A 27,897-nucleotide genomic window follows, 5' to 3' on the forward strand; every position below is an offset into this window, starting at 1 on the left:
TTTATTATTTAACATTATTGCACTTATATATTTTATCACAATATATACATACATACATACATACATACATACATGTAATTAATACACATCTTTCTCAGTAAATGTGTCTTAACTTCAAAATTTCATGGTGTAAACAATATGCAACACTTATCATTTATATGTTTTAAAAGCCTTAACTCTAATTCAGTATGAATGCAATGAGACAACTTTCAATATTCAATTTTAAGCGGAAAAAATGCTTAGCTTGAAATGATGTAATTATTTAACATATTGGCACAGATTCATGTAAAGATGAGCGGTACAATAACAATTGATACTTAATAGGAATATGTTAAATGTTGTCCCTGTAGTTCAACAATGACATGTCTGTATAAAGAAGATGGTTATCTAGACTGGGAGCCATTTCTGTATAAAAACGGACTGGGAGCCATTTCAGTATAAAGAATGGGGGATTCTAGATTTGGAACCACTTCAGAATGAAGAAGATTGTGTTTCTAGACTATGGGAGCCATGTCAGAAAAAAAGAAGGAGATTATCTAGACTTTGGGAGCCATGTCGAAATGAAGAAGGGGTTATCTAGATTGTGGGAGCCATGTCAGAATAAAGAGGGGGTTATTTAGACTGTGGGAGCCATGTCAGAATACAGAGGGGGTTATCTAGATTGTGGGGGCCATGTCAAAATAAAGAGGGGGTTATCTAGACTGTGGGATCCATGTCAGAATAAAAGAGGGGGTTATCTAGACTGTGGGGGCCATGTCAGAATTAAGAAAGGGGTTATGTAGACAGTTGGAGCCATGTCAGAATTAAGAAGGGGGTTATGTAGACAGTTGGAGCCATGTCAGAATTAAGAAGGGGGTTATGTAGACAGTTGGAGCCATGTCAGAATTAAGAAGGGGGTTATGTAGACAGTTGGAGCCATGTCAGTATGAAAAAGGTTGTTTCTAAGCTATGGGAGACATGTTGATATGAATAATGTGACTGGTCTATACTATGTGTCCTTGTGTGCCCTGGAATACAGGAACCAGGAATGTAGGACAGGGTTGTTCTAGACTGTAGGAGCCACAAGCCTATGGGTGAACCTCAGCAGTGTGGCAAGGGAAGAGTTGTCCTCGTGTACTCTGAAAATATGAAAGACAGAAATGATAGTGACAATTTTACATCATTCATAACTCATACAAGTCATATGCATACATGCACATATACATGAACCTACCAAATCACATGTACGTGAAGAATAAATCTTTAACATAACCTATCAATTTACTTGTTAAAGAAGTATTTGAATGGTTTTTTAACCCGTGTAAGAGTGTTTCTGAAGGTATTGTGTGTATTACACTTCTGATATTTCATTTCCTCAAGGCTCTCAATCTATTATAAAGAATTCATGTATACCTGTCCGTTTCCAATGTTGGGGGTGGATTCAAAATAACTGATGCAAAGCTGGAAGAAAATAAACAGCTTTGTCAAGTTGTCAAAATCACTCAATACATAAAAGGTGGAGGTTCAATTTACTTATATATATTTTAGTTCAACTAAATTTGACAAACTTGTTAAAGAATAAACTTGTCAGAAGAAAACTATGAATGTATATTTAAGTCAATGAGCCATTTCAGACCAACACAAAATAAATAAAATTACTGTTATTCTATAAACAAGAGGGCCATGATGGCCCTAAATCGCTCACCTGAGTAAAAGAGTTTAACATAGCTTGTTTCTCAAAGAATATTGAACACGAGCTGTCAAAGTATGTGAAAAATGCCCCCCAATGTGACATTGATCTATGAACAAGTACATAAAAAGTTGATCTTGCCTTTATGTGTCAAATACATATTGCAAGTTATATTATATTGCCTCTGAGCATAGAAAAAAACAACAATCATACTAAATGACAGCCAACACTCTTTATGCCCTCATATTCAGCATTCCATTGTGAATAAACACTTAGTGTATCTTTCACCTTAGAGGTAGGGACATGGGTCTTGCACACGACACGTTGTCTTGGTATGTCGAAAACATATGGCAAGTCATTTTAAAATCTGTCCATATAAGAGAAAGTCACAGCACGGACACGACAGCCTATATTTTCCTTCAGCTTGTCATGGCAACCAGAGTTCTGCATGGAATTATTTTTTTTGAACAATTTTGAAAAAGCACCAACCAAGGATCAATCCTATGAAGTTTCATCAAAATTGTCCAAGGGGTTTAGGAGAAGAAGATGATTGTAACCAATTGTTGACACTTTTCCTTTAGGTTGCCATGTCAACCAGAGTTCTACATGGAATTAATTTCTTTGAACAATTTTGAAAAAGCACCAACCAAGGATCATTCCTATGAAGTTTCATCAAAATTGTCAAAGCGGTTTAGGAGAAGAAGATGATTATAACCAATTGTTGACATTTTCCTTTAGGTTGCCATGGCAACCGGGCCAAACAAAATTATGTGAACAAATTTAAGAGAGGTCCATGCAAGGACACTTCAAACCAAATTTGCTGAAGATCTATCAAGGGGTTCATGCGAAGAAAATGTTGTTTTTTTTACTAATTTTAGCTCTGGTGGCCCTTAAAAGGGGCCAAACAAAATTATTTGAAAAGACCTGACAGAGGCCCATGCTAGGATGCTTCAGACTTGAAGATCCATCAAGCAGTTAATAAGATCAAGTTGTTTAAAGGTTTTTCTATTTTTTGCTCTGGTGACCCCTAAAAGGAGCCAAAAAACCCATTTGAACAAAGTTGAGAGAGGACCATGTAAGGATGCTACATATCAAGTATGGAGTCATTCTGACCTTTACTTTCAGAGGAAAAGATGTTTAAGTGACAAGACAATGTAAAAACAAATGACCCCTGAGCAAGGCCAATTTGACCCCGGGACAATAATTTGAATACCTTTGGTGTAGGTCCACTAGGTAACACTATATACCAAATATGAAAGCTCTAGGTCTTATATTTTGGAGAAGAGGATTTTTAAAGTTTTATTATATAAGACTATATAAAAACAAATAACTTTCAGGGCGGGGCCAATTTTGACCCTGTGGCAATAATTTGAACAACTTTGATAGAGGTCCACAAGATGATGTTGTATACCAAATATCTAAGCTCCTGGCCTTACGGTTCTGGAGAAGAATATTTTTAAAGATTTACTATATAACACTACGTAAAAACAAGGACCCCCTAGGCGGGGTCAATTTTGACCCTGTGGCAATAATTTGAACAAATCTGGTAGAAGTCCACTAGATAATGCTGTATACCAAATATCTAAGCCCTGGGCCTTACAGTTTCGGAGAAGAAGATTTTTAAAGATTTACTATAATTATAACACTATGTAATAAAACTAGTGACCCCTGGGGTGGGGCCATTTTTGACCCCAGGAGAATAATTTGAACATGATGACACATACCAATTTTCAAGGTTCTAGGCCTTGTGGTTTTTGAGAAGAAGATTTTTAAATTTTTCCCTATATAAGTCTATGTAAAACAAGTGACCCCTGGGGCGGGGCCATTTTTGACCCAGGGGGATAGTTTTAACAATTTTGGTAGAGGACCACTAGATGATGCTATATACCATATATTCAGGCTCTAGGCCTTGTGATTTTGGAGAAGAAGATTTTTAAAGTTTTTCCTTTCCGTTGCCATGGCAACCAGAGTTCTGCATGGAATTCAATTCTTTGAACAATTTCCAAAGGGGACCACCCAAGGAACATTCCTGTGAAGTTTGGATGAAATTGGCTAAGCGGTTTATGAGGAGATGTCGTTTAAAGTAAAAGTTTACGGACGGACGGACGGACGACGGATGGACGCCGGACAAATTGTGATCACAAAAGCTCACCTTGTCACTATGTGACAGGTGAGCTAATAAGGAAACCCATGACTGCCCTGGTGGGGCCATTTTTTGACCCCAGGGCCAAAGATTGAAAAATATTGGTACAAGTCAACTAGATGATATATCATGCCAAATATCTAAGCTCTTGTCACTACTTGATTTTACTTGTGTATCTATATATATATATATATATTTGTTATTAATTGTTGTATGTGGCCCATATTGAAAATTGGTATGTGTACTAAATATGTTATCAAGTTTAAATTAAGACGTTACTTGTCTTTGTGAGTTCGGAGAAGATTTTTTAAGTTTTCATTATAACACATATAGAGAAAACCCATCAGCCCCGGGGTGCGGCCAATTTTGACCCCAGGGCCATAATTTGAACAATCTTTGTAGAAGTCCACTAGACGATGAATCATGCCAAATATCTAAGCTCTAAGCCATGTAAGTTCAGAGGAGATGATTTTTGAAGTTTTCACTATAAACATATAGAGAAAACCCATGACCCCCCAAGGGGGCGGGGCCAATTTTGACCCCAAGGCCATAATTTGAACAATCTTTGTAGAGGTCCACTAGACGATGAATCATGCCAAATATCTAAGCTCCAGTCCACGTAAGTTCAGAGGAGAAGATTTTTGAAGTTTTAACTATAAACATATAGAGAATACCCTAACCCCCCGGGGCGGGGCCAATTTTGACCCCAAGGCCATAATTTGAACAATCTTTGTAGAGGTCCACTAGACGATGAATCATGCCAAATATCTAAGCTCTAAGCAATGTAAGTTCAGAGGAGATTTTTGATTTTTTTTACTATAAACATATAGAGAAAACCCATGACCACCCAGGGGCTGGGCCAATTTTGACCCCAGGGCCATAATTTGAAAAATCTTTGTAGAGGTCCACTAGACGATGAATCATGCCAAATATCTAAGGTCTAGTCCAAGTAAGATAAGAGGAGAAGATTTTTGAAGTTTTAACTATAAACATATCAAGTATACCTATGACCCCCCAGGGCGGGGTCAATTTTGACCCCAAGGCCGTAATTTTAACAATCTTTGAAAGGTTCACTAGACGATGAATCATGCCAAATATCTAAGCTCTAGTCCAAGTAAGTTCAGAGGAGAAGATTATTGAAGTTTTAACTATAAACATATAGAGCATACCCATGACCCCCCGGGGCGGGGCCAATTTTGACCCCAGGGCCACAATTTGAACAAACTTTGTAGAGGTCGACTAGACGATAAATCATGACAAATATCTAAGCTCTAGGCCAAGTAAGTTCAGAGGAGAAGATTTTTTAAGTTTTCACTATAAACATATAGAGAAAAACCATGACCCCCCGGGGCGGGGCCAATTTTGACCCAAGGGCCATAATTTGAACAATCTTGGTAGAGGACCATTTGGTGATCCTACCTACCATGTATCAACGGCCTAAGCCTTGTGGTTTGGGAGAAGAAGATTTTTAAAGTTTTTCCTTTCCGTTGCCATGGCAACCAGAGTTCTGCATGGAATTCAATTCTTTGAACAATTTTCAAAGGGGACCATCCAAGGAACATGCCTGTAAAGTTTGGATGAAATTGGCTAAGCGGTTTATGAGGAGATGTCGTTTAAAGTAAAAGTTTACAGACGGACGGACGCCGGACGGACGCCGGCCGGACGGACGCCGGACGGACGCCGGACAAATTGTGATCACAAAAGCTCACCTTGTCACTATGTGACAGGTGAGCTAAAAAAAACATGTCTACTATGTTTACAAAACAAATTGCTCTTTCTTCTTAAAAGCAGCTTACTTTGGCATTTTAAGTAGATTGATGAGTTCCTGAGCCTTTGTGAAGAGTATTTCCTGGTCTTCTGTTGCCACGACATCACTGCGGTGTTGCCTAGCAACCTTGGTAAGGCACAGGATGGCGCGAGGAATAAGGTCCTGACAGCGACTTGCAAGCTAAATTGGGTGGTAAAGGTTATAAAGGTCATGTATAATATATCATGCAAAAGACATATATATCCTTCATTTCTGCCTTAATGAAATATGTGCTTGGATGGATGTGTTACCCCCGTATTAAATTTAATTTGTATACATGATATATTCAGCACTTCTAAAATACCATTTAAAGCAATATTTAACTGCTATAGAGACCAATGCAATAAACCTGTGTCTTAAAAAATAGGTTAAAGCATATTACATTCAATTAAAGAAACATTTTTATGTTATCTTGTTCAAATTTTATATGAAAAATTTAAATTAATGTGCATTAATATTTCCTTATGAAAAACACATGAAACCGCAGCTTGCACATTTCATGTGGTATGTACATTTTTGAGTTAGAATGTATTATTGATGATTAAAAGAGACATAGGTCAGGTTGCCCAGTTTGCTCTGTGGTTAGTGCACTCGCTTCTCACCTAGGAGACCCAAGTTTGATTCCCACCCATGGCGCATGTGAGTTTGGTTTGTGATCACAAATTCTAACAATTGGGTTTCCTACGGGTACTACTGTCTCCCCCACAACACAAGACCACACTGTCAAGAAACATAGTGCTTGAACGAGAGTGATTAATATAATCAAATGTTGTAACTTGTTTCACAATCACTGTAAACTAAATAAGTTTAAATAAATAAATAAATAAAAGTGACATACATACCTTAGCAAGGGTAGACATGAGGTAGGAGACAACCTGTACACTGTAGGGAGCACTTGCGGCAGGGGTTGACCCTGTGACCCCAATTACCTCGTATGTAAGCAACTCCAGGGTCTCATACATCTGACCTACGACCTCTGCACTGCAGTCAGGGCTGTATGCTGTGGACAGGAACTCACCAACTGCCCAAACCTGCAATTACAATAACAGTTTATAACACCTCTTTGACTTTTTACAGCATTTTTATACCCAGAAATGCATCATGAATTCCCCCCACAGCTTGAATGCCATGCTAAAATATCACAAAGGCATTAGCTAAATTTCCATTAGAAATCAAGACCATATACCAATAAAACCCCATTTGTTACGATAAGACCTTCATGTGCATGTAACTAGGTAAATAATTCACAGGAAACTTTGCTTATACAGTGAACTCATTGGGACATTCAGAATATATATATCTATATATACATATATATTGAACAATTTCCCTAAAAAAATGTTTTTTTATCAAGCTAAATATATAAAGAACAATACTTTTTTACATGTATATGGTGGAAGCAAACATTGATTTACTGGATTTGTCAAAATGACATGTACCTTGCCAATGCCGTCAAAATATTTCATTTGGATGGGTACCTGAATGTTATGCTCTCTTACGCTGTTAATTTTCTTTTTCCTGTATTCATCCTCTTTCTAAATGTAATCAAAAACTCCATCCATACAAATTTAATTAAAATGTATTTCAGTGCCTATGACATTATTAAAGATATACCTATAACAAAACGTTGTCCTTATATTGCTTTAAGGAGTTTATAGTACATATTTATTTGACACAGCACTCACCAGCTGATTGAAAAAAGCTTCCCTGCCCAGAATGTTGCTGGTGTTGGAGAGAAAGTCCCCAATCTCGGCTCGCTGTCTGACTACAGTTTCTGGAAACTTCTTCAACAACAGCACCAAGTTTTCTGTTATTATCCTAAGGGAAGTGTTTGGAAAAAGGAACAAGTTTTATGAAATCAGTCATGATAAAAAGATACTGGTAAATGGATTGTTCATCTATAAAAGGTGATTATATTGTCCTTTAAAGGTTCAACTTATTATATTGTCTTCCATATCTATTTGGATTTCCAACAGATAACACTCAAAGACTTGACCAAACTTAGCCCAAACTACAGAATATCACAAATCATTCAATGTATATAAATGTTCATATATTGAGTCTCCATCTATAAATTTTTATTCATTACAAACTTGAGCGAGTACCAGGATTGCTCACCTACGAACGTCCTGTTTGTACTCAGGGATACCGTATATCAGCCCAGTTCTCTCTATCAGCACCGACAGCAGGGCAGACACAAAGTCACTCTCAACATTTTCCAGGATCACACTGAACCAACACCTGACAGCAAAAATAAATGTTTTTTAAACTGTCAAGTAGCAATCTTCTCACAAATAAGACCATTTCAATACATTTCTTGAGTTTCTCATTTATATTCTTGTTCCTGATAGAAACAATAAGTGATTTAAGCAAATAAATAATATAGTTTCTTGACCAGAAAGACCCATATTTATACTTAGCAGTATTATCGGTCATATAAATAACCTCATTAAATTTCATGAAGGTCAACATAAACTATTCCATTTGTGTGAGGAAAAATGAACATTTTATACAATATTCTTGTACACCAGAGTGATGATGCTACGCAAGTCCCAGAGACCCAGTTTTTTACCCCAGATGACACACTTTTTTTAAAAAAGTTGTCATTCTCTAAATACCAACACCAGAGTTGAGTGTAATCTGAAAATTCTGGCATAAACAAAGAAGCAAAGTATTAAGATCTTGAAAATACCATTCTTGTACACCAGAGTGATTATGCAAAAATAGATTTATTATTATCAACCCTCTGGTGAATGAGACTGGAAAATACAGTCATTGACTGTGGTGTTGACAGGTCAATGGTGTCTGAAAGTATGTGTGCCAGTGTGTATGTGTGTGTATGTATATGTAAAATAACCTAATGTCATGAAAATTGATGATTTTTTTTAATTACCCTGCAAAAAAGAAGAAGACATAATAACCTGGTTTTTGACCTAAGGTGACCCATATTCACAAATGTTCAAGACAAGATGTAGAAAAGTAATCTGTTGTTCATAACAATTGGATACAAACAATCGACTTTATGACATGGACATAAAAATTGAAATGCAGAATTGTTAACACACAACCGGTTGTCCGCTCATACATATGTCTGGCTGCCCAGTTTTTTGCCATCCAATAACCTTATTTAATGAAAAATCCAGCTACATATAACATAACCACTGAATACTTGTGTTTTGACCCGAGGAGTATGGAAGCAGCCCAGTAGCACACCAACAACAAGAGCCGTCGTAAGACAGCGTGCTCGAATTCGCCGCTTTGACTTAGGAGTAAATATAATAACAATGTAATATTACCAAGTTTGGTCTATTTATGTCAAACCTAACTAAAATTATTCAATACATAAGGTGACTTTGATGCTGCCCTCCCACCACCCGAAAAATGACGCAAGTCATTCAAATAACTTGATTTCCTATTATGAAAATGTGGTAAAGAATATACAAATATGCCTTTCAAAAGAAATTAAAATAAAATAAAAAAAAAATAAAAAAACTCAATGGCCAAATAGTATAGCCCTCCTTGTTTTCCCATGGTAAAAAAAAATGGTTAAGAATGTAAAAATGTGCCTGTCAAAAGAAATTTAAAATTTTTTTTTAAAAAAAATAAAATATTCAAGGGACATAATTTGTATTTAGGGTTAAAATGGAGTTATGTTTTTGTTGTAAGATGGTTGTAAATAATTTTTAATTTTAGTAAGTGCATTGAATGAAAGGTATAGAAGTTTTTTTTATTAAAATCCCAACTTGCCCTTAACTTTTACTTGCCTAAAACTTTAACCTAAGTCAATCAGGGGCCATAACTTGTATTAAGGATATGGAGTTATGTAACCTCATTGGGTGATGGTCCTGAACAATTGTGTGAAGTATTAAGTCAATTGAAAGAAGCGTATAGAAGTTATTAATAAATATACCAATCTGCCCTAAAACTTTAACCGAAGTCCAATAGTCAATCAAGGGCCATAATTTGTACAAAGGATAATATGGAGTTATCTAACCTCATTATGTGATGGCTCTGAACAACTGTGTGAAGTATTAAGTCAATTAAATGAATGGTATTGGAGTTTAAAGTGAAAATCCCAACCTACCCTAAAACTTTTACCTAAGTCAATCAGGGGCCATAACTTGTATTAAGGATAATATTGAGTTATGTAACCTCATTGTGTGATGGTCCTGAACAACTGTGTGAAGTATTAAGTCAATTGAACAAAGGGTGTAGAAGTTATTTATAAATATCCCAACCTGCCCTAAAACTTTAACCTGAGTTTCATAGTCAATCAGGGGCCATAATCTGTGTAAAGAATAATATGGAGTTATCTAACCTCATCATGTGATGGCCCTGAACAACTGTGTTAAGTATTTACTCAATTGAATGAAAGGTATTGGAGTTTTAAGGGAAAATTCCAACTTGCCCTAAAACTTTAACCTGCCCTAAAACTTTAACCTAAGACAATCAGGGGCCATAACTTGTATTAAGGATAATATGGAGTTATGTAACCTCATTGTGTGATGGTCCTGAACAACTGTGTGAAGTATTAAGTCAATGGAACAAAGGGTATTGAAGTTATTTATAAATATCCCAACCTGCCCTAAAACTTTAACCTGAGTTTCATAGTCAATCAGGGGCCATAATCTGTGTAAAGAATAATATGGAGTTATCTAACCTCATCATGTGATGGCCCTGAAGAACTGTGTGAAGTATTAACTCAATTGAATGAAAGGTATTGGACTTATATGTAAAAATCCCAACTTGCCCTAAAACTTTAACCGGACGCTGACACGCAACCGACGCTGGGGTGAGTAGTGTAGCCCACCTATTCTTCGAATAGTCGAGCTAAAAATCGGTAGCTGCCTGGTAGCACACCAACACTAGTGTTTGTACATGACATTCTCACCTGAGGGAGACTGGAACCTGCCTAGTAGCACCCCAACACTTGTGGATGTACTAGATATTCCCACCTGAGGGAAATCAGAAGCTGCCTAGTAGCACAACAACACTTGTGGATGTACTGGATGTTCCCACCTGAGGGAAATCAGAAGCTGCCAAGTAGCACAACAACACTTGTGGATGTACTGGATGTTCCCACCTGAGGGAAATCAGAAGCTGCCTAGATGCACACCAACACTTGTGGATGTACTGGATGTTCCTACCTGTGGGAAATCAGAAGCTGCCTAATAGCACAACAACTTTTGTGGATGTACTGGATGCTCCCACCTGAGGGAAATCAGAAGCTGCCTAGTAGCACAACAACACTTGTGGATGTACTGGATGTTCCCACCTGAGGGAAATCAGAAGCTGCCTAGTAGCACACCAACACTTGTTGATGTACTGGATGTTCCCACCTGAGGGCAATCAGATGCTACCTATTAGCACATCAACACTTGTGGATGCGAGGGAGAATACAAGAGGGCTTGGTAACACTCCAACACTTGTGATTATACTTGATGTTCTTACCTGAGGAGTACGGGAGCTGCCTGGTAGCACACCAGCACACGTGAATGCTCCATTAAGTCAGCAATAGAACTGTGGAACTTGTCAAGTCTGAAATAATTGCAGTTTTCTTGTCTCATACAGGTTTTAGTTTCTGACATAGAGAAGTATGCAGCAAGTCCACCAACACAAGCGGATGTTCCATCTAGTCAGCAATAGAACTGTGGAACTTGTCAAGTCTGAAATAATTACAGTTACTAGTCTTCTTACAGGTTATAGTTTCTGACATAGAGAAGTATGCAACCAGTACATGGATTTTTTAACCCAGGTCCCTGTTTCCAAAATTCCAAGCAGGTTCTCTACGAACTAAGCTAACTGGTATGGATAACTCACATAGTATCTGATGTGATCAAGCAACAAAAGTAATCGTTCTAATGAAATAAAATATCCTTGACAGTTATACAACATCGAATACCTGTTAATGGTATCTCCATGGCCACCTTCTGCCCTTGTGAAGAAGTTGAACATTGGTCTGAACAGAGCATTCTTGAAGGCTTCTATGGCAGAAGTAGGCTCTTCCTCACTTGGAGAAGGCATAGTGGTGAGATCCAGAGACTTAGACCGTTCCTCTACGTACAGAGCCACTGTCATGCAAGGGAGATCTATAATGGTGTGGAAGACTTCCAGCGATGTGCCCAGTGACATCATTGCTGGCACAGTATCCAGGAAGTCCCCAACATAGGTGTGAGGGTTCCAGGCAAGGATCTGCAAAAGGGTAAATCTTGAAATTATGTAAAGTAAAACAAAATTCCTTAATGAAGTAAACAACAATTAAGAATAAACTTTAAGCTGAACAGTATGTGTTCTCAATTTCCATAAAGGAAATATAATCTACCGTAAATGACTGGGTATTAGACGCACTTTTTTTCCTCAGATTTTGATGCAAAAAAATGCCTGCGTTTAATACCCAGTAACAATTTTTTGAACTTTTTTTCTGAGGTCAATTTCAAGCCGAGAGTTTGTTTAGATTTATGTAGAAAGGGATGTTACTCGCGTCATATTGATCGAGTATATACAGGTTAAAACGGCAGTTGAAGATCGGGATACGGTATATCGTAAGACGTTTACAATTTCAACAAAAATATTTTTCGATTAAAGTTACCGTAATTCACCTAAGAGTTCGGACACTCTAAATATTTGGACACCCATAATTATTTCCCAAAATAATTTATTTTGCGTACTTAATTTTCGGACACCCAAAGGACATCAATCATAACTTTCATAGTTACCAAGTTTCACAGACGAAGATTATTGATTTTTATCTTTACACTGCCTGGCTAAATTACCTAACCGTTTACATCACTGTGACAATTTAATTAGTTACTACCCATCCTAAACGATTTATTGCCTGTTGAAAAGGAAGTGTGATATATTTATTTGAGGATTAAACAAATAACAAGGGCAATCAAGGGATTAAGAAAACATCGACATGGCATGTTTGTAAAACGATCTGCCAATAAGCTTTCAAACTTGTACCACACTTATAGACTATATGAAGCAATAATCGTACACTTATACATTAATCCTGCATAGCAATGTCCATGCTCTCCACGAGATCCTCGTGGGCATAACTGTAAGTTATGTGACGTCACACAGTGTGACTCTTTGATCTGAAGCCGATAGAATGTGTTTATTCAGTTCAGTGCATGTATAAAATGGTGTTTTAATTAACTTCATGAAGGATTGACACTTATAGGCGTAATAAATAAGTTTATGACCATTGATTACTACGGATAAATTAATAAGTGGTAAAAAGCAAACATGAAGAAAAAAGGCAGGTTAAACAAACATGTAAATAAAATGTAAAAATGATAATTTTCTATGTATTCGGAGAGCGAAAAAATAATTAATTTATGGTGTCCGAACTCTTGTGAATTACGGTATTCAATATTATTTTGAATAATAAATTGAATTAAACAATAATCAAACTTACATATAAAAAAGCAAAGTTGGGCACTGTCAAAATATTTTTTGCTTAACATAACTTTTCATTCTTGACAGTATGGTTTTAAAGATAACCATCGCCATTTTCACGAAAAAAAATTTTTTTGTCACTGTCAACAAACATGGTGGCTGAAAATGCCGGACGATTTTGACATTTTTTCTATGCGTCTTTTAACCAAAAACATAGATTAAAAGTTTTTTCCTCGGATTTTTCACAGATTTTTTTCCGTGCGTCTAATACCCCCTATCGTCTTATACCCAGTCATTTACGGTACTCTTTTGCATAAACAAATGATTACCGGTAGAAGGCATACAGACAAACTAAAGATTTCTTTTTTTCTAAAACCTTGAACAAGTTTGGGAAGTATGTAGCCATGATGTTGTAGTCATGTGTGAGCGACTCCAGGTTGTCAAGGGTGAACATGATGATGTCGAATGCGATTGCTGTCGAGGTGAACTTTCGGGACAGCACTCTGTGGAACAGAGTACGTAACTCCTGCTGGGGGTCATATGCCACTGCCTTACCTATACACCAAGCATAATCAATTAATGTCATAAAATAATCAGGCAAAACCTGTTTCAAGAGGCTTTCCATATTGCATAATTTTGTGCCTGTTTTACGTATGCTTTGGAAATTATGTTATATTTCCAATATTTTGGTATTGATTATCATCTTGTTTTATCCATAGCACACATACCCAGTAAACCAAGATAACTAATGGCACTGACTTACTATGATTAAGAAGAAACCGAAGGATGACAATGAGAAGCTTTGGGTTGTTGTCATCTGAGGTTACCATGGTAACCAGCCTCTTGAGCTCGCGGAATGTGCGAGGAATCTGGGCTGGGTCTATCTTGCATACAAGGTCTAGCAACTTGACCGTCTCCAACCGACACTGGAATATGCATGTACTTCATCACATGCACATCTAGCTATATATTTTTCAAATTTTTGTCAATGTAATTTTCAACTATTAACATAACTTGTACCACTTCAATGTTTAAACTGTATGCTAAATATATAGTGGGTCTTATATGTAGTACAATCTAATGCTTAACACTCACAGCATTTTGCAGTTCAACATCCTCCTGCACTTTTGGCTCTGCAAGCAATGATCATTCACTTTATAAAATAATCACTTTATTGTATCAAATAATATGATTGTTCATAGAAGTCTACAAGAGCTGACACAGTCAAGGACAAATACCCCGTAAGTGCAAAGCAGTTCAATGGATTATGCAATAACTTATATGCCTATATTTAGAGCTAACATAAACTATAAGCATATGCCAGTCCCCATGCAGGTTGGTACAGACATGGCCAACTATACTGTATATATGCATATATGCAGCATTCCATAATGATTAAGCTCTAAGAGTTACCGTGAACTTTGAAGTAGGGTACTTTAAATCCCTCCCTGCATCAGCTTTATGTACCAAATGGAATTCATATTTAAATACCTAATGTAATGTACCAAACACATGTGCCAATTTATTATAAAATCCCTCTGTGCATGACAAAATTAACTACTAGACCAAGCCTTAGCGCAAAGTAGTTAAATTCCGCACTGTACTGAAATCGTTACAGCCAAGACACAAGCAATTTTGTATAGGCATATTGTGAAATCATTTATATTCGTTGGCATGAAATTTCGTGGTTTGCCGAAAATTAACAATTTCGTGGTTTTTCATTTTTGATAAAAAATTGACACTGCGATCGTCCTAGATCGTCTGCATTATCTCCACGCACTGGCCCGTGATTTCCATCCTCTACGTCACTTGGTTTATGACACTCACTAAAGTGGTACAACATGCCAGTTTGTGCATATACCCATGTCAATTATCAATTTAATTGGAAATTAAGGTCATAAAAGAAGATGTACCCTGATCATAAATACGGACAGGCGAAGCCATTGAACATCAATTAAGAATTTTGCAAACTGTGAAAACACCAAGAAGGTCCATATATTTGAGTAAGCAATCACAAAAGATAGCTGATGTTTACAAATTCAATCACTTTTGAATATCGTCTTATTTCATATCAAATTATTTCAATATTTATTCACACCTTTTTGTTTAATAAGTAAAATGAACACAATGTTTTGTACATTGTCACGTTGGGTGCTCAATAACCTCCAATGTATTTGATTAATTATTTCATTAAAGAAAAACATCAAAAAACCGACACTCATCACTCACATCTTGTCAACCTGGAGATTTTCATGAACAGCACATGTTTAGGCACGTGCTTCTGTCATTTGGTTCATAAAAAAACACATTTAAATGATTTGGTTTATAATTTTTAAAGGCAGATATAATATATTACCAAAACAATTATAGTAATATATACAGTGAGACGGATATTTACGCTGTATACTGCGGCCTCTGGTACGAATAAACAAGAGTATGTGCATAACATGGCAATTGAAAAAGTGAATAAAGGGTCTTTATTTCGTGGGATCTTGAATTCGTGGATCACCCAATCCACGAAAACCACGAACATTAATACCCCATGAACATTAATGATTTCACAGTATATGCTACATTTCATTATGATAAATCTGAAAGTGTGACATTGAGCTTTAAAGCAGGGATGTGGTACTTGCATGCGACTCATCTTCTTTATGTGCTGAGCACATGTGCAAAGTAGTATTAAAATTCTTCCCTGCATGAAAACTTTTCAGCCAGGACACAACATAATTTGTATAGGCATAAATGCAGCATTTCATAATGATAAACCTGTTAGTCTGATGCTTGGGTTAGGGATGTGGGTCTTCACGTAACAGCCTGTACATAGTGTTTTTCTAGCACCTCTATGTGATTTTATAGCACCTTTGAACAGAATGCTATGAGATTTTGATAAAAAGTACATCAACATCATGTTCCATCAATATTTCAATGTCTTCTATTTCTATCACTAACTTTGTAATAAAGGTTTGGTTCTCAGAAAACTTCAGATTTGTTTATTATTCTCAGGTTTTACTTATAGTTCAGTGACAATGTTTGGTAGCATTATATGCATGTTTATTTGATTACTTAAACATACAACCTCTTTGTAAATTTTGTTATTATGCATAATTTCATTGTAAAGAATCATCAAAACATTCAAAAGTCAATGCATTTTGTCTAGTTTTCTTGCAGTTTCTTTAAAGGAATATAAAGAATGTCTTCTTATTTTTCAATGGCCCTCTAATATATCAAACAGTTGTGTCCATTTAAGAATGATACAGACTTACTTCTATCACACTGGTCAATGATTCTGAAGCAGTAGTCAATGGTCCTCCCAAGCAATGTCCCAAATGCCTTCTTTACAACATTCCTCTTCTCTTCACCCTCTCCCTTGTCAATGCCAACATCATGTGGACTAAGCAGCTCAACAGGAGTCATGGCCCTCTCTTTAGATGGTGTGGAACCTGTCTGTCCATGTTGAGTGATCTCCCTTTTCTCTGAGGCATTCAAAGTGGTATCTCTTGTAACAATGTCAGAATTGCTGGGTTCATCATCATCTTCAATGGAGTCAGGTGTTGCCACTCTTGATCCTCTACCTGCAAAGCCTGTGGATCCAACTGAACTCAGTGATTCAGAGAGGGTGTCTTTTTGTTCTAAGGAATATGCTTTTCGGAGGTCAGAGGGTGTCACTGATCTAGGCGATTGTTTTACTTCTGCTGATGAAGTTCTAAATATAGCCTGCTTCTGCAATTTACCAGAACAGTGTGATTAAAATGCAGAGGACACAACATATCCTTTTATCATCTTAATCCTATTTATTCCATGTACATGTACTTCATGTAGTGTTGTTTTTAATATTCTAGGCATGATTAATGTGTCTTTGTAATTTGTATGCTATATGTATCCTGAACTATCAAAATACTTGAACCTTTTATATGTAGATTACCCGCTGCTTGTCATATAATAGGGCATAAGTTTTAATTTAGACATCACATTAATACATGTATCAAGACACACCTCTAAACTAGATGTAGAGCTTGGTGATGCTGTTCCACCTGCTGTTGACCTTGACACCAAGCTTGACCTTGATCCTGATCTGATGCGCTGTGGCTGGGACCTGTACTGCTGAAGTTCATCATCCATCTCACTTGAGTCTATGTCAGGGTCATTGTCAGTGGATACAAGGTCATTGTCAAGTAAAGCCTGGTAACTGTGCTCTATCCACTGATATAGCATGGAAAAGCTGTATATGTTTACAAGCTGGTCATCCGTGTAATACTGACCTGAAGCAAGACAGGGAAGTCATTGTATGGACCTTTACTGTATGATCTTGCCAAACTGATTTGCTGCTTTTGTTTAATTCATAAGTGTAAGTACATGTATGTCTTTAAAAGTGATTTATGTAAGTTGTCTAAAAAAATAGTTGAATGGTTCAAAGGAAATGGCTTTTTCTTAAATGAAATATGAAGCATTTTAAATCATCAAACAATACATGTATATGTGTAAACATCACAGCATCATACCTATGCTGAGTACAGTGAAGAAGTTGTTGCTGGTTGATCCATCCACCTCTGTGACAAGGTTGTTCTGGTTGCGACGGAATGGATTGGAGGAGTAAGGATTGGGAGCCTGGTAAAGCCCCGCATTCATCAACCAGCCCCCTAGCACATCATTCACAGAGAGTACCTTTTCTGAACAAGAGGCAAAACATTTAAATATTTTCCTTATGTTGATTAAACATTAAGTGATATTTAACCTCACAGTCATTTATGTGAACATTTTGTGATTAGATCTTATAAATGCTAGTGTTTCACAATAATAATTGAAAGGTACTTAAGAAAAACCAAACTAACCATGAATATGATTTAAAACTTAAGCACATGCCCAGACTTTTCATTAAGAAAAGTTGTCAGGTATTTTTGTGTTAAGCAGCCTTTAAGCATTCGAAATCTCAAATAAAGTACAAGACTTTTCTTTAAAGCGGAAGTAAGTTAAGACTATAAATTCCATTACAATTAAACTATATTTTTTAATCAGACCAAATATTAAACCATCGTTCTGAAATCAAACAGAATATGCTAACAAGAGCCCCCACCCCCTCCTCCCCAAGCCACTGACAATACTTGTATGTATTTCTAAAAGGATCAAGGGCTACAGCCTTGAGTTTTGGGCCTTGCTACACATGTGTATATTGTCACTGTTATTATGTGTACTAACTTTCATGTGAATACATGTATTGTAAAATGTTTTAATTATGGTCAAGGTTATTTGCATTAAACCACACCACTCACAATACCAATGCTGTACCAATTCTGTGACTTTCTTTTAGAGAAAAACTTTATTAACTAACCCTGTGTAAGGAGGGGTGAGTGCAGTAAGGATATGCCCACCAGGAATGTAAACAGACGTCTCTGAATCTCAAACTCCAAGTCCTGGGCCTTCAACCACCTGCAATATTAGATGTACAATTTTGTTCCATCATTTATAGTTTCATAGATTATTATATACTTGATAAAAAATACTTTTAAATTACAGTACATCTAAATGTGAGCTATTTAAAAAAATGAAAATACATTTTAATATATTCATTTTTTTTAATTTTAACAGCACCTTAAATACTTAGTTACAACATTTAAGTGATTTTTTTATGTGCATGTATGACAGACAAGAAATCTATCAGAATTATAAGATTTCCTCTCCCCTTTAATACTAAAAAGCAAGCATTGTCTCATTCAAACAATGTGTCTCACAACTACAATACCTAATTGCCTTTGAGTAGACTTTAGCTATACACTCTGTATCCTGTAACATAAATAAATGATAAATGCTCATGAATACAACAACAATGTTAAGACCTACTTTGAATTATTATATTTTGAATACATTTCTTTGAATCTTTTTTTTTAATCTATGTCTCATCTAAACCACTTATCTCTTTTTTCATGTTCTACCTGTACAATTAATAAGACTCGGTTAGCATTAAAAAACACACACAAAAACAGGAGTCCATGTATAAGGACACAAGAGTGACATGTCTTTTGAGCTACAGAAGACGAACCAGACCTTAAACATCTGTAGATGCCAGGGACTTGGGATCTTATCCCTGATTTTTCCCAGGTCATTGTCAAACTTCTGGTCAAGGGGCAGTAACTCCTGTAAAATCCTCTGACAAAGCACACACTCTTTAAGCTTGCCTTGATCCCTGGAGGTCACAGACTGGATCATCTGTATGACCAAAGGTGAAGGCAAACTGGAAAAAGAACGATGTTTATGGTTAACAGAAAATAGAACATAAATCTGTAGTAATTATGTCGTTTTGTAACTGGAAACCTCTGTTTTCTAGGCTATAATATGTCAACACAAATATAGATATTTTCAACAAGAGGGCTATGGAGGTCCACTTATCACTCATGTGACATCAGGTACTATATCTTTTTATGCAAAATCAAGCCTCTAAGATGGATTAAATTGGTTAGAAAAAGTGACCTGTAGATTGTCAATAAAGACTTAACAGTTAACTATCAACTTATTTTCAAACAAACCAATCAATATAGATTTTAGCAAACCATTCCGGCCAGTTTCATGAAGACTAAATAAACAAGATTTAGACTATCAAAGGGACTCTTACACATTTGCACTTTTAGCCTCTTTGTCACTCATCACCTCTTGAAAAGACCTTGACCTGACATCAATAAGACAACATTTTTGACCAGGTTCGTGAAGTAACGTTGAAATTTGGCGAACTAGTTTTTTACCCCTTATGCCTAAAATGGTTGTCAACTTCTACCTTGTGTTGCTGTCTTTTGCTTGTAAGATGAAAAAAAGTTGCCGCAAAAGAGCCATGGTTTCTGCTGACTTCTCTGGTAAGCAGAACACTGACACAAGGCTTGTGCATATTTTAACCACATCCTCATCAGTTGCTTTTCTGAAATACAACATAAGAATGTATGTACCTTCACATATTTTGACCAAGGCTTGAAGGCTAGTGTTTCCTTGTAAACCACTCATATGATCTACTAAATAATAATAGTAGACTGTAACCGTAAACTATCTTAACAAGATAAAGAAGTTTTATCTGAGTGTCAGTCATAGAGAGATGAATAGACTTAAAATTAACATAGAACTGTGTGTAAGACATCACATATTTACTGGAAAATAGTTTACCTTGCTTGCGAATGCAGTTTATCTATTAATGTCAGAGACATACTTCCGTAAATATTTTGTGAATTTTACAACAGAAATACTTCACGAGCACCTGCTAAGCGGACTGGGCATGCGCTGTGGATTGTATCTATTAGCAACACTTAGCAGCAGTTTTGTTCTCCACACTTATTAAGTACGGGTAAGTTTTTTTCCTTATATTTCCTCAGATATACGGAGTTTAGCTCCATTGGTTTATTTTATAAACTAAGTAACATCGTTCATCATCTACCGTTCTATTGATATGTTTTTCCACAGTCACGAAGCTGATTTATGTGAATGTATAAAGTTGTACAGTTTGTTGACATAAACATTTTGTTGAATTTTACTACTCACTTTACCGTTGCATTGGCATATATCATAAAGCAAGTATGATATCTAAGGGATGTATTTGCATTCTTAAGATTTATTAATATTCCCTTTTGCCATGTTTTATGCGATGATGAAAAGTAACAACAGCAGCTTTTCTGGTTCAATGTATCTTTTTTTGAAAGTACCCATGGTACGCATTTTAGAATTGGGCTGTTTTGATTTAGTTCCTTTAGATGGCCTGGGGCTATCCTATGTTTTTTTGCAATTTGTGAAAGAAGGTTTGGCAATCATTTTTCTATGAAAAGTGTTGAGTGGCAAAGGAACATGCATGACACCATTTTACTAGAAAACAGCAAAAATCTTTTTAACATTTGTAAAGCTTTGATAATGGCTGCATTTAATGGTTTAATTGGTTACAAAAAACATGCAATGTATTTAATGCAAAAGATAAATGTATGCTTCAACTCAATCTTCACATAATTTAAATTAAACAGGTATTTAAATTTCATCTTTTCAGAATTTGCTGATGTTGTGAGAGAACAAAACCAAAAATGGAGATCGTTTACGTGTACACAAAGAAAAGGGCGGAGTTTGGTCGACAATGCAACTTTACCGACCGCTCTGCAGAGTTGCATGTAGACATTGTGCCTGATCCAAGTCTTGCGGAAAACTTTGTTGAGAGAAATCCAGTAGACTCAGGCATACAATGTGTCCAGGAAATGTCAGAACATGAGGTAAAATTTAGGAATAGTTCAAGTGAATTAACATGGTATCATAAGAAAGCCTTGTTTCCAGGTCAAACCCACAACAACCTTAACACCACCAGGGTGCTCTATTTATGGGGCTAGCAAGGTGACCGATCCTTACCTACGCCGTTCACTCCTCTCCACATTAACCCTTGTGGCCATTCCTGTCACCAGCTTTTACTCCCAACATCAGTGAAGTTAACCCCGTTGTAGGGCTCAAAACTATGACCCCTGGAATACTAATATGGCACTCTATTGATTGAGCTTAGAGCTGGTCCTTACTCACATACACTATTTCAAATTTAAATGTTAATGGCTTGATAAACTAAAGACTAACTTTATATTTTTATTTCTTACATAACATTTTTTATGATTTTATTAACAAATGTTAAAGAATAAAGATATTGATCTTACAAGTCAGGTTACTTGTCCCATGTTTACTTTGAGATAAACAAAATTGCTATAAATAATACCATATATGAAATATAAGTTTTAAGTTCTGAGCTGTCTTAAAGACTTTAAATATGTTTACTTTTTTCTGTTGAATATCCATATCATAACATTTTTTTCCAATAAAAGGTCAACACAGAGAGGTTTGAGACAGGATCTCGTGGCATCAACCACACCGAGGGCGGCTGGCCAAAGGATGTGAACCCACAAGAGGTGGAGCAGGTGACAAGGTACAGGAAGAAGGTGGAAAAGGATGAGATGTATGTCAACACGATTCAGCAACTCGGAACTGTGAGTTAACTATCAGTACACTCTTCGCATTATAAGGTACATGTATTTTACCACTTAATAGCTACTTTTGATATATTGATATTATTAAACCAATCAATTGCTTCAATTAAATCATTTTCCATTTTGATATGTCTTGTATCTGAAAATAATTTTAGTATCATTTGAAGTTGTTTTGATGGTGGAGTAGCTACAAATATGTTAATCAACTGAAAACAGTATTGAAGTTAAACATTATTTATTTGGAGAAAATATATTGAAAGAACACCTATAAATGTATCATTGTAAGACAGGAGGAAATAGCTGAATGTGTATATTATTACCTTTCTCCTTATTCCTCTTAATTACTATATGCTTCTAGATATTAGAGCTCAGACAGTACAATTATGTCTTAAAAACATTGATTTTGATAGTTATTTGGTTATTTTATATTTTTGATTGATTGTTTTCTTTTCAGGTGATGGAACATTGTATCAAACAAAATAATGCAATAGACATTTATGAAGAATATTTTGATAGCGTACTATTAGATGAAGTAGAAGAGTCACCATCAGCAAAAACCATTAATGTATTTAGGTAAGTCAAAATAAAGAGTAACAAAAAGTGGAAACAATTATAGATGTAAGTTAATGAATAACTTACAGTCATTTATCCAATTTACAGTTAGGGTAATGAGTCTTTTGGATAAACAAGCTAAAATTCTATCTTGAGCACTTAAATTGACTTGACATGAAAATATGTGGTTTATAAAGTCCAGAATTTGAGCAAGCACTAAAACATATGCAGGCTTGTGCTATTTCGAAATTATTACCATGAAATATGTATTATATTAAGGCATTAAACGAAAAGAATATCTTTTTCTAACAGTAGTATTTTATGTGGCTACATTTAATTTACCTTTATTTTACCAACAGAGATCCAAATGAAATGAAGCGCACAGCAACCCACATCTCCTGGTTCCCTGATGGCCCAAGGAAGCTGGCTGTTGCCTACTGTAACCTTGAGTTCCAGGGATCCTCTCCAGACACCAGCATGGACTCATATATCTGGGATGTTGGTATGTGCAATTACTGCTGTAAACAATGGTTAATTAAATTTGTGTTTGTGCTTGGCAGAACAGAATTTTTAAGCAGAGGTGTTGTTATTAGAATATGTATATCTATACTAGCAATAATTTAATGTTCAATTCTAAAAAAGTGTAAGTTTTATACCATTTGTGTTTTAAATAAATCAAAACAATTTGTGTTTTAAACAAACCATGGTTTGAAAAACTTCTGCTTGCAAATAAATGTAGCAAAATGTGCTAGTCAGTTTGGTGCTGTTCTTGCATGTATAATTTATAGTTATGAAAGGCTGATTGAAAAGCAACTTCTATCAATGCAAATTGCACATGTATGGATTCTTGTCCTGTAGTGAGTCTGTCTTTTCAGAAGTAAGTTCCATGTGATACAGCAAGTGATACACCAAATGGCTTATGCTGGTAGTCGGTGTATCTTGGATATATGTATTTGATTGATAGATGTTGCACTTGATTCATTGGATGTTCTTCTTTCAGAGAATCCAAATAAGCCTGAGATGACCTTAAAGCCAGTATCACCACTTGTGTGTGTTGAATATAACCCTAAAGACTCCCATGTTCTGTTGGGAGGATGTTACAATGGACAGATTGGTAATTTGTGGTTTCCAGTAAATTTTTGTCTTACATTAATAATAAGTGATTGAATATGATGCAGTTTTCTTTTATTCGTTTGATCAAGTTTGTCATATATCTATTTTGTTGTCATCCTTTTTTAAGAAAAAATGAACTTCAGGGATTTGTGTTGATGTTGTTTTAAATTGTGTGCAATGTTCTCTGGTTGCAGCATACTGGGATGTACGGAAAGGTTCCCAGCCAGTTGAAATGTCACCAATTGAGCACAGCCACAGAGACCCAGCTTACAAAGTGATGTGGATCCAGTCAAAGACTGGCACCGAGTGCTTCTCCTCCTCCTCAGATGGTCAAGTGCTGTGGTGGGACATCAGGAAGATGGGAGAACCCACAGAAAAACTCATACTCGACCCAACAAAAAAACAGGACATGTCCAAGGCTCAAGGTGCTATGTCCTTAGAATATGAAACTACAATGGTGAGTGTTGATGAAATTATCTGTGTGTTTTATATAGTTAAAATCCAAATATAAACAGCTCAGAAATTTATCAAGTTTTCCTTTATTATGCTTTCTTGTGGTTGGTTATGCTTTAAATGTAGTGACAATGTCAGGATATTTAGGGTATGAATGAAAATATCCAATAATAGGATAAATAATAAACATGTTTCTGTACAATTGAATATAGATTGGAATATTGACTCTGATTAAATCTAGTGCAAAATGCTTTTTTGATATGCCTTTTCAGATCATTAAGTGCACCATTTCTACATTAAACAACTTGATGTCATGTCTGTTGAATAAGATATTATACTTGGAAAAAAATCCTTTTTAGCCCACAAAGTTCATGGTTGGTTCTGAACAAGGAACAGTGATAGCTTGCAACCGTAAGGCCAAAACTCCCGCAGAGAAGATAGTAGCTGTGTACCCAGGTCACCTTGGTCCTGTGTACTCTCTCCAGAGAAACCCCTTCTTCCCGAAGAACTTCCTCAGTGTTGGAGACTGGAAGGCTAGAATCTGGAGTGAGGACATTAGAGAATCTTCCATCATGTGGACCAAGTAAGAGTTGTACCATTGTGGTAAAAACTGTTTAGTGTTTATAGTATCAGGTTAACTGGACAATTGTTTGACTCATAACTTATGTTTTAATGTTAAATCATTACTATGATTAAATGTTGATTCAACTTTGATTAAAAGATTGCTGTAGAAAAGGACATAAGATGTACATGAATACACTTGCATCGACATGTATAATAATTTTATTTAATACACATACATTTATGAAAGCCTATATTTATCCTACATTGAAATAATACAGAAATTGTACTGAAGGAAAACACATGTTTAAGATGAACAATTGCGTGTTATAGACAGTACCAGTCTTATCTTACGGATGGCTGCTGGAGTCCTATTCGACCCTCGGTGTTCTTCATCACCAAGATGGATGGTACACTGGACGTTTGGGATATCATCTTCAAACAGAATGACCCTACACTCAGTCTTCAGGTAGAAATTATTTTTGATTTGAATATTACTTTAAACTACATACTATCCAGCTATAATACATAATCCTTGTCATTAAAGCATATTGCTTTTGTAATTGTTTTTAGTATTTAAATAGCCTTTAAGTGTTGTTTTTGTAAACTAATGTGTCTTTTAAACTAATATCATAAATGACGACAACACTCAACAGTGAAAATTATCATTATATATTTTTAATAAATATATTTAACTGGTTTTATAATTTTTGACTTTACATTATAAATAAGTAACATTGAAATGTACTCCATATGTAGCGATGTTTCATGTTTTTATTACAGTAAATCTTCATATTAGTATTCATGAATTTATTATAGAATCTCACATTCATCGCTATTCAAAGTGATTAAAATTTCATTTTCCTGTCAGTATAATATATGGCATGATATTACACATGTATCCTTGTTGTACAGGTATGTGATGAGCCACTGCACAGTCTGCGTGTACAGGACCAGGGTCGCCTGGTGGCCTGCGGCTCCCACACAGGTACAACCACACTCCTAGAACTCTCCGACAGTCTCTACACCATGCAGAGGAATGAGAAAAATCTGGTCACAGCAGTGAGTAGTGCTATTGTTTGCTGCAAAGATTCTAGGTTTTTAAATTGTATTGATATGTATTTTGTCAGATATCTCAAAAACTAACTCTTTCCAGGATATATTTTTCCCCCTAAAATTGAGTTTTTATTTAACTATGTATCTACAGTTTATTAAATAGTAATTGTAATTACTATTGATATTAAGCCCAATATATCACTTTATTATTAGAATGGTGGTCTGACACTAACATTATTTTGAGAAAGTTTAATCATTTAAGAGCAGTTAGTTGTTCAAAATGAATAACACCTGATAACCTTCGTGTTGCAGATGTTTGAGAGAGAAACCAGAAGAGAAAAGATCTTGGACACCCGACACAGAGAAATGAAACTGAAAGAGAGAGCGAAGAGCTCTGCAGATGGTGGAAAAGACAAGGTAAGGATAATGATCCAAGTAATAGAGTATTTCTTTTTTATGTAATATAGTGTCTTTTTTGACAGTTAAGTGTAATTGTGAGTGTTAAGTGTATTAAATGGTTTCAAAACATTAAGTGTAATTGTGAGTGTTAAGTGTATTAAATGGTTTCAACGAATAAATGTTTTGCACAGTAAATCCCCCCAGTTCTGTTTCTATGAAAAGAATTGGATATAAACAATTTGCAAAGTTGTTTTATATTTGGATGTTACAAACCCCTGCTTGAATACATTTTCCCAAGCCTGTTAAGTGTTTTCAAGTTTGATGATCTTAATCATAAATGCAAAAGCCTGAATGATGTTGTTGTATGTCAGGAGGAGGAAGAAGAGCCAGCCCTGGATGAGGAGGACCTGTACACAAAGGCTGAGTCGGAGTTCTGGTCCATCATCAACCAAGAGAAGAAGAACATAGAGAAGAAGAAGGATGCAGAGATGGACAAGGCTGATGCTGGAAAGGTCAGTTTCCTTATCTAATGCCATCCACCAATTTCCTTCATGATTGACAAAGGACATGTCCGTGCCAGAATTCATTAAACATCTTATGTCATGTTCTAATTTTAGTGTCCAACTATTCATAATATGTATACATAATAAATTGAAAATTCTGCAATGTCAAGCTTAATTGAAAATACAGTTTTTTTAGTTAAAACACATTGAAGTTGACAAAGGCAATTTTAATAAATTGACTAAAGTTAAAAAATGACTTCATATGTTTTTTTAAATAAGAGCATTGGTGTCTTGTAGCTGTTAGATGATCTGTAGTGATTACATGGAGTTCCCAAATTTCCATATATAGTATAAGTCCTCAGACCTATATACGAAATAGTCAAATGTTGAAAGTTAAAGAGGTCATTCCAAAGACAGGTTTCAAAACTTGCTATGTTTAATCAGAAACATTTAATCTAAATTTTTGGTATTGTCATATAGAAACTGTTGAATCTAAAAAAATGTGTATCAAACTAGCACAGGCTAATGCTGATATCATTACGTCACTTTAGTGCAATAATGTAATAACTGCATATAAAAATAGAAGCAGATATTGAGTTATTGCACTAAGGTGACGATTAGTACAACTTCCTATAGTTTCAGAAAATAATCATTCTCCAATATTAAATAAACTGTTCTTAATTTTCATTGGGAAAGAACACATTCTCACCTTAATTTGGTGTTTAACAGCAATCCCCAATCCCAGAAGATGAAGAGCAGGAGCAGGCATAAAGCAGGAACAGGGGAGCCATATGACATTACAGGAACTAGTTACATACCAATATACACTGGCACTACTGCTCCATGCGGCTTGCGGGGATCCATAAACACTTAACAGCCAAGCATTCTTCATTTTAAAGTGTGATTTAAATGCTTTGAAGTCATTACCAAGTGCAAGCAACTCATACAGATTATTTTGTTTTGTGATTAATCATGCTTTGAAGAACAACTATATTATTGTGTTACATGTATTTGAAAGGCCAGACAACACCAAATTTTTGACATTTATTTGTTACATTAGTAGTTTTAATGTGCATTTTATTATTGACTTCCTAAAGTGATCTGTTCTGTTGAGAATTATCCACAGAGTATTTTCTAACATGACCAAAACTTATGTCCAAAATTGTATCTTTCATAATTTATTTTATACTTGTGATATTAACATCTGATGTTACGTTTACAAATGTTACAAGAGTAAATACAAGAAAAGGAAAGAAGAAAAT

General features: G+C 35.6%; 2 protein-coding genes across 3 annotated transcripts; one reads left to right on the forward strand and one right to left on the reverse strand.

Moving 5' to 3' along the window:
- LOC128207359 (AP-5 complex subunit zeta-1-like) lies at positions 1-20,251 on the reverse strand. The gene is made up of 19 exons (XM_052910239.1): positions 20,164-20,251; positions 19,787-19,924; positions 19,063-19,249; positions 18,761-18,801; positions 18,350-18,447; positions 17,523-17,690; positions 17,017-17,282; positions 16,287-16,743; positions 14,116-14,153; positions 13,784-13,946; positions 13,397-13,575; positions 11,522-11,811; positions 11,071-11,157; positions 7,738-7,860; positions 7,305-7,437; positions 6,462-6,650; positions 5,609-5,760; positions 1,393-1,440; positions 1-1,118 (listed from the first exon to the last, which is right to left on the reverse strand). Exons 1-19 carry the CDS (start codon positions 20,202-20,204, stop codon positions 1,046-1,048), a joined length of 2,871 nt encoding a protein of 956 aa, XP_052766199.1. The 5' UTR covers positions 20,205-20,251; the 3' UTR covers positions 1-1,045.
- On the forward strand, positions 20,248-27,896 carry LOC128207396 (dynein intermediate chain 3, ciliary-like). Of its 2 annotated transcripts, none has more exons than XM_052910291.1 (13): positions 20,248-20,335; positions 21,029-21,245; positions 21,837-21,998; positions 22,453-22,571; positions 22,910-23,052; positions 23,551-23,664; positions 23,858-24,120; positions 24,476-24,699; positions 25,011-25,146; positions 25,593-25,739; positions 26,046-26,150; positions 26,504-26,644; positions 27,365-27,896. In XM_052910291.1, exons 2-13 carry the CDS (start codon positions 21,063-21,065, stop codon positions 27,404-27,406), a joined length of 1,779 nt encoding a protein of 592 aa, XP_052766251.1. In that variant the 5' UTR covers positions 20,248-20,335; positions 21,029-21,062; the 3' UTR covers positions 27,407-27,896. The 2 variants fall into 2 exon arrangements, with proteins under 2 accessions (XP_052766251.1, XP_052766243.1); XM_052910283.1 differs by having other exon boundaries at positions 20,275-20,341.
- The last annotated feature ends 1 nt before the right edge of the window (position 27,897 follows it).

The sequence above is a fragment of the Mya arenaria genome, chromosome 2 (genome assembly GCF_026914265.1).
Source record: "Mya arenaria isolate MELC-2E11 chromosome 2, ASM2691426v1".
Lineage (NCBI taxonomy): Eukaryota > Metazoa > Mollusca > Bivalvia > Myida > Myidae > Mya > Mya arenaria.

What these genes read in the sequence shown, in the direction of transcription:
- LOC128207359 (XM_052910239.1), bottom strand. Translation starts at nt 20,204, where the DNA reads ATGTCTCTGACATTAATAGATAAACTGCATTCGCAAGCAAG. An exon ending in TCGGTTTCTTCTTAATCATA is followed by an intron (nt 13,576 to 13,783) that starts GTAAGTCAGTGC and finishes CTTGGTGTATAG; the next exon opens with GTAAGGCAGTGGCATATGAC. An exon ending in TCATGTCTACCCTTGCTAAG is followed by an intron (nt 5,761 to 6,461) that starts GTATGTATGTCA and finishes CACCCAATTTAG; the next exon opens with CTTGCAAGTCGCTGTCAGGA.
- LOC128207396 (XM_052910291.1), top strand. Translation starts at nt 21,063, where the DNA reads ATGGAGATCGTTTACGTGTACACAAAGAAAAGGGCGGAGTTTGGTCGA. An exon ending in AGGAAATGTCAGAACATGAG is followed by an intron (nt 21,246 to 21,836) that starts GTAAAATTTAGG and finishes TTCCAATAAAAG; the next exon opens with GTCAACACAGAGAGGTTTGA. An exon ending in ACCCTACACTCAGTCTTCAG is followed by an intron (nt 25,147 to 25,592) that starts GTAGAAATTATT and finishes CTTGTTGTACAG; the next exon opens with GTATGTGATGAGCCACTGCA.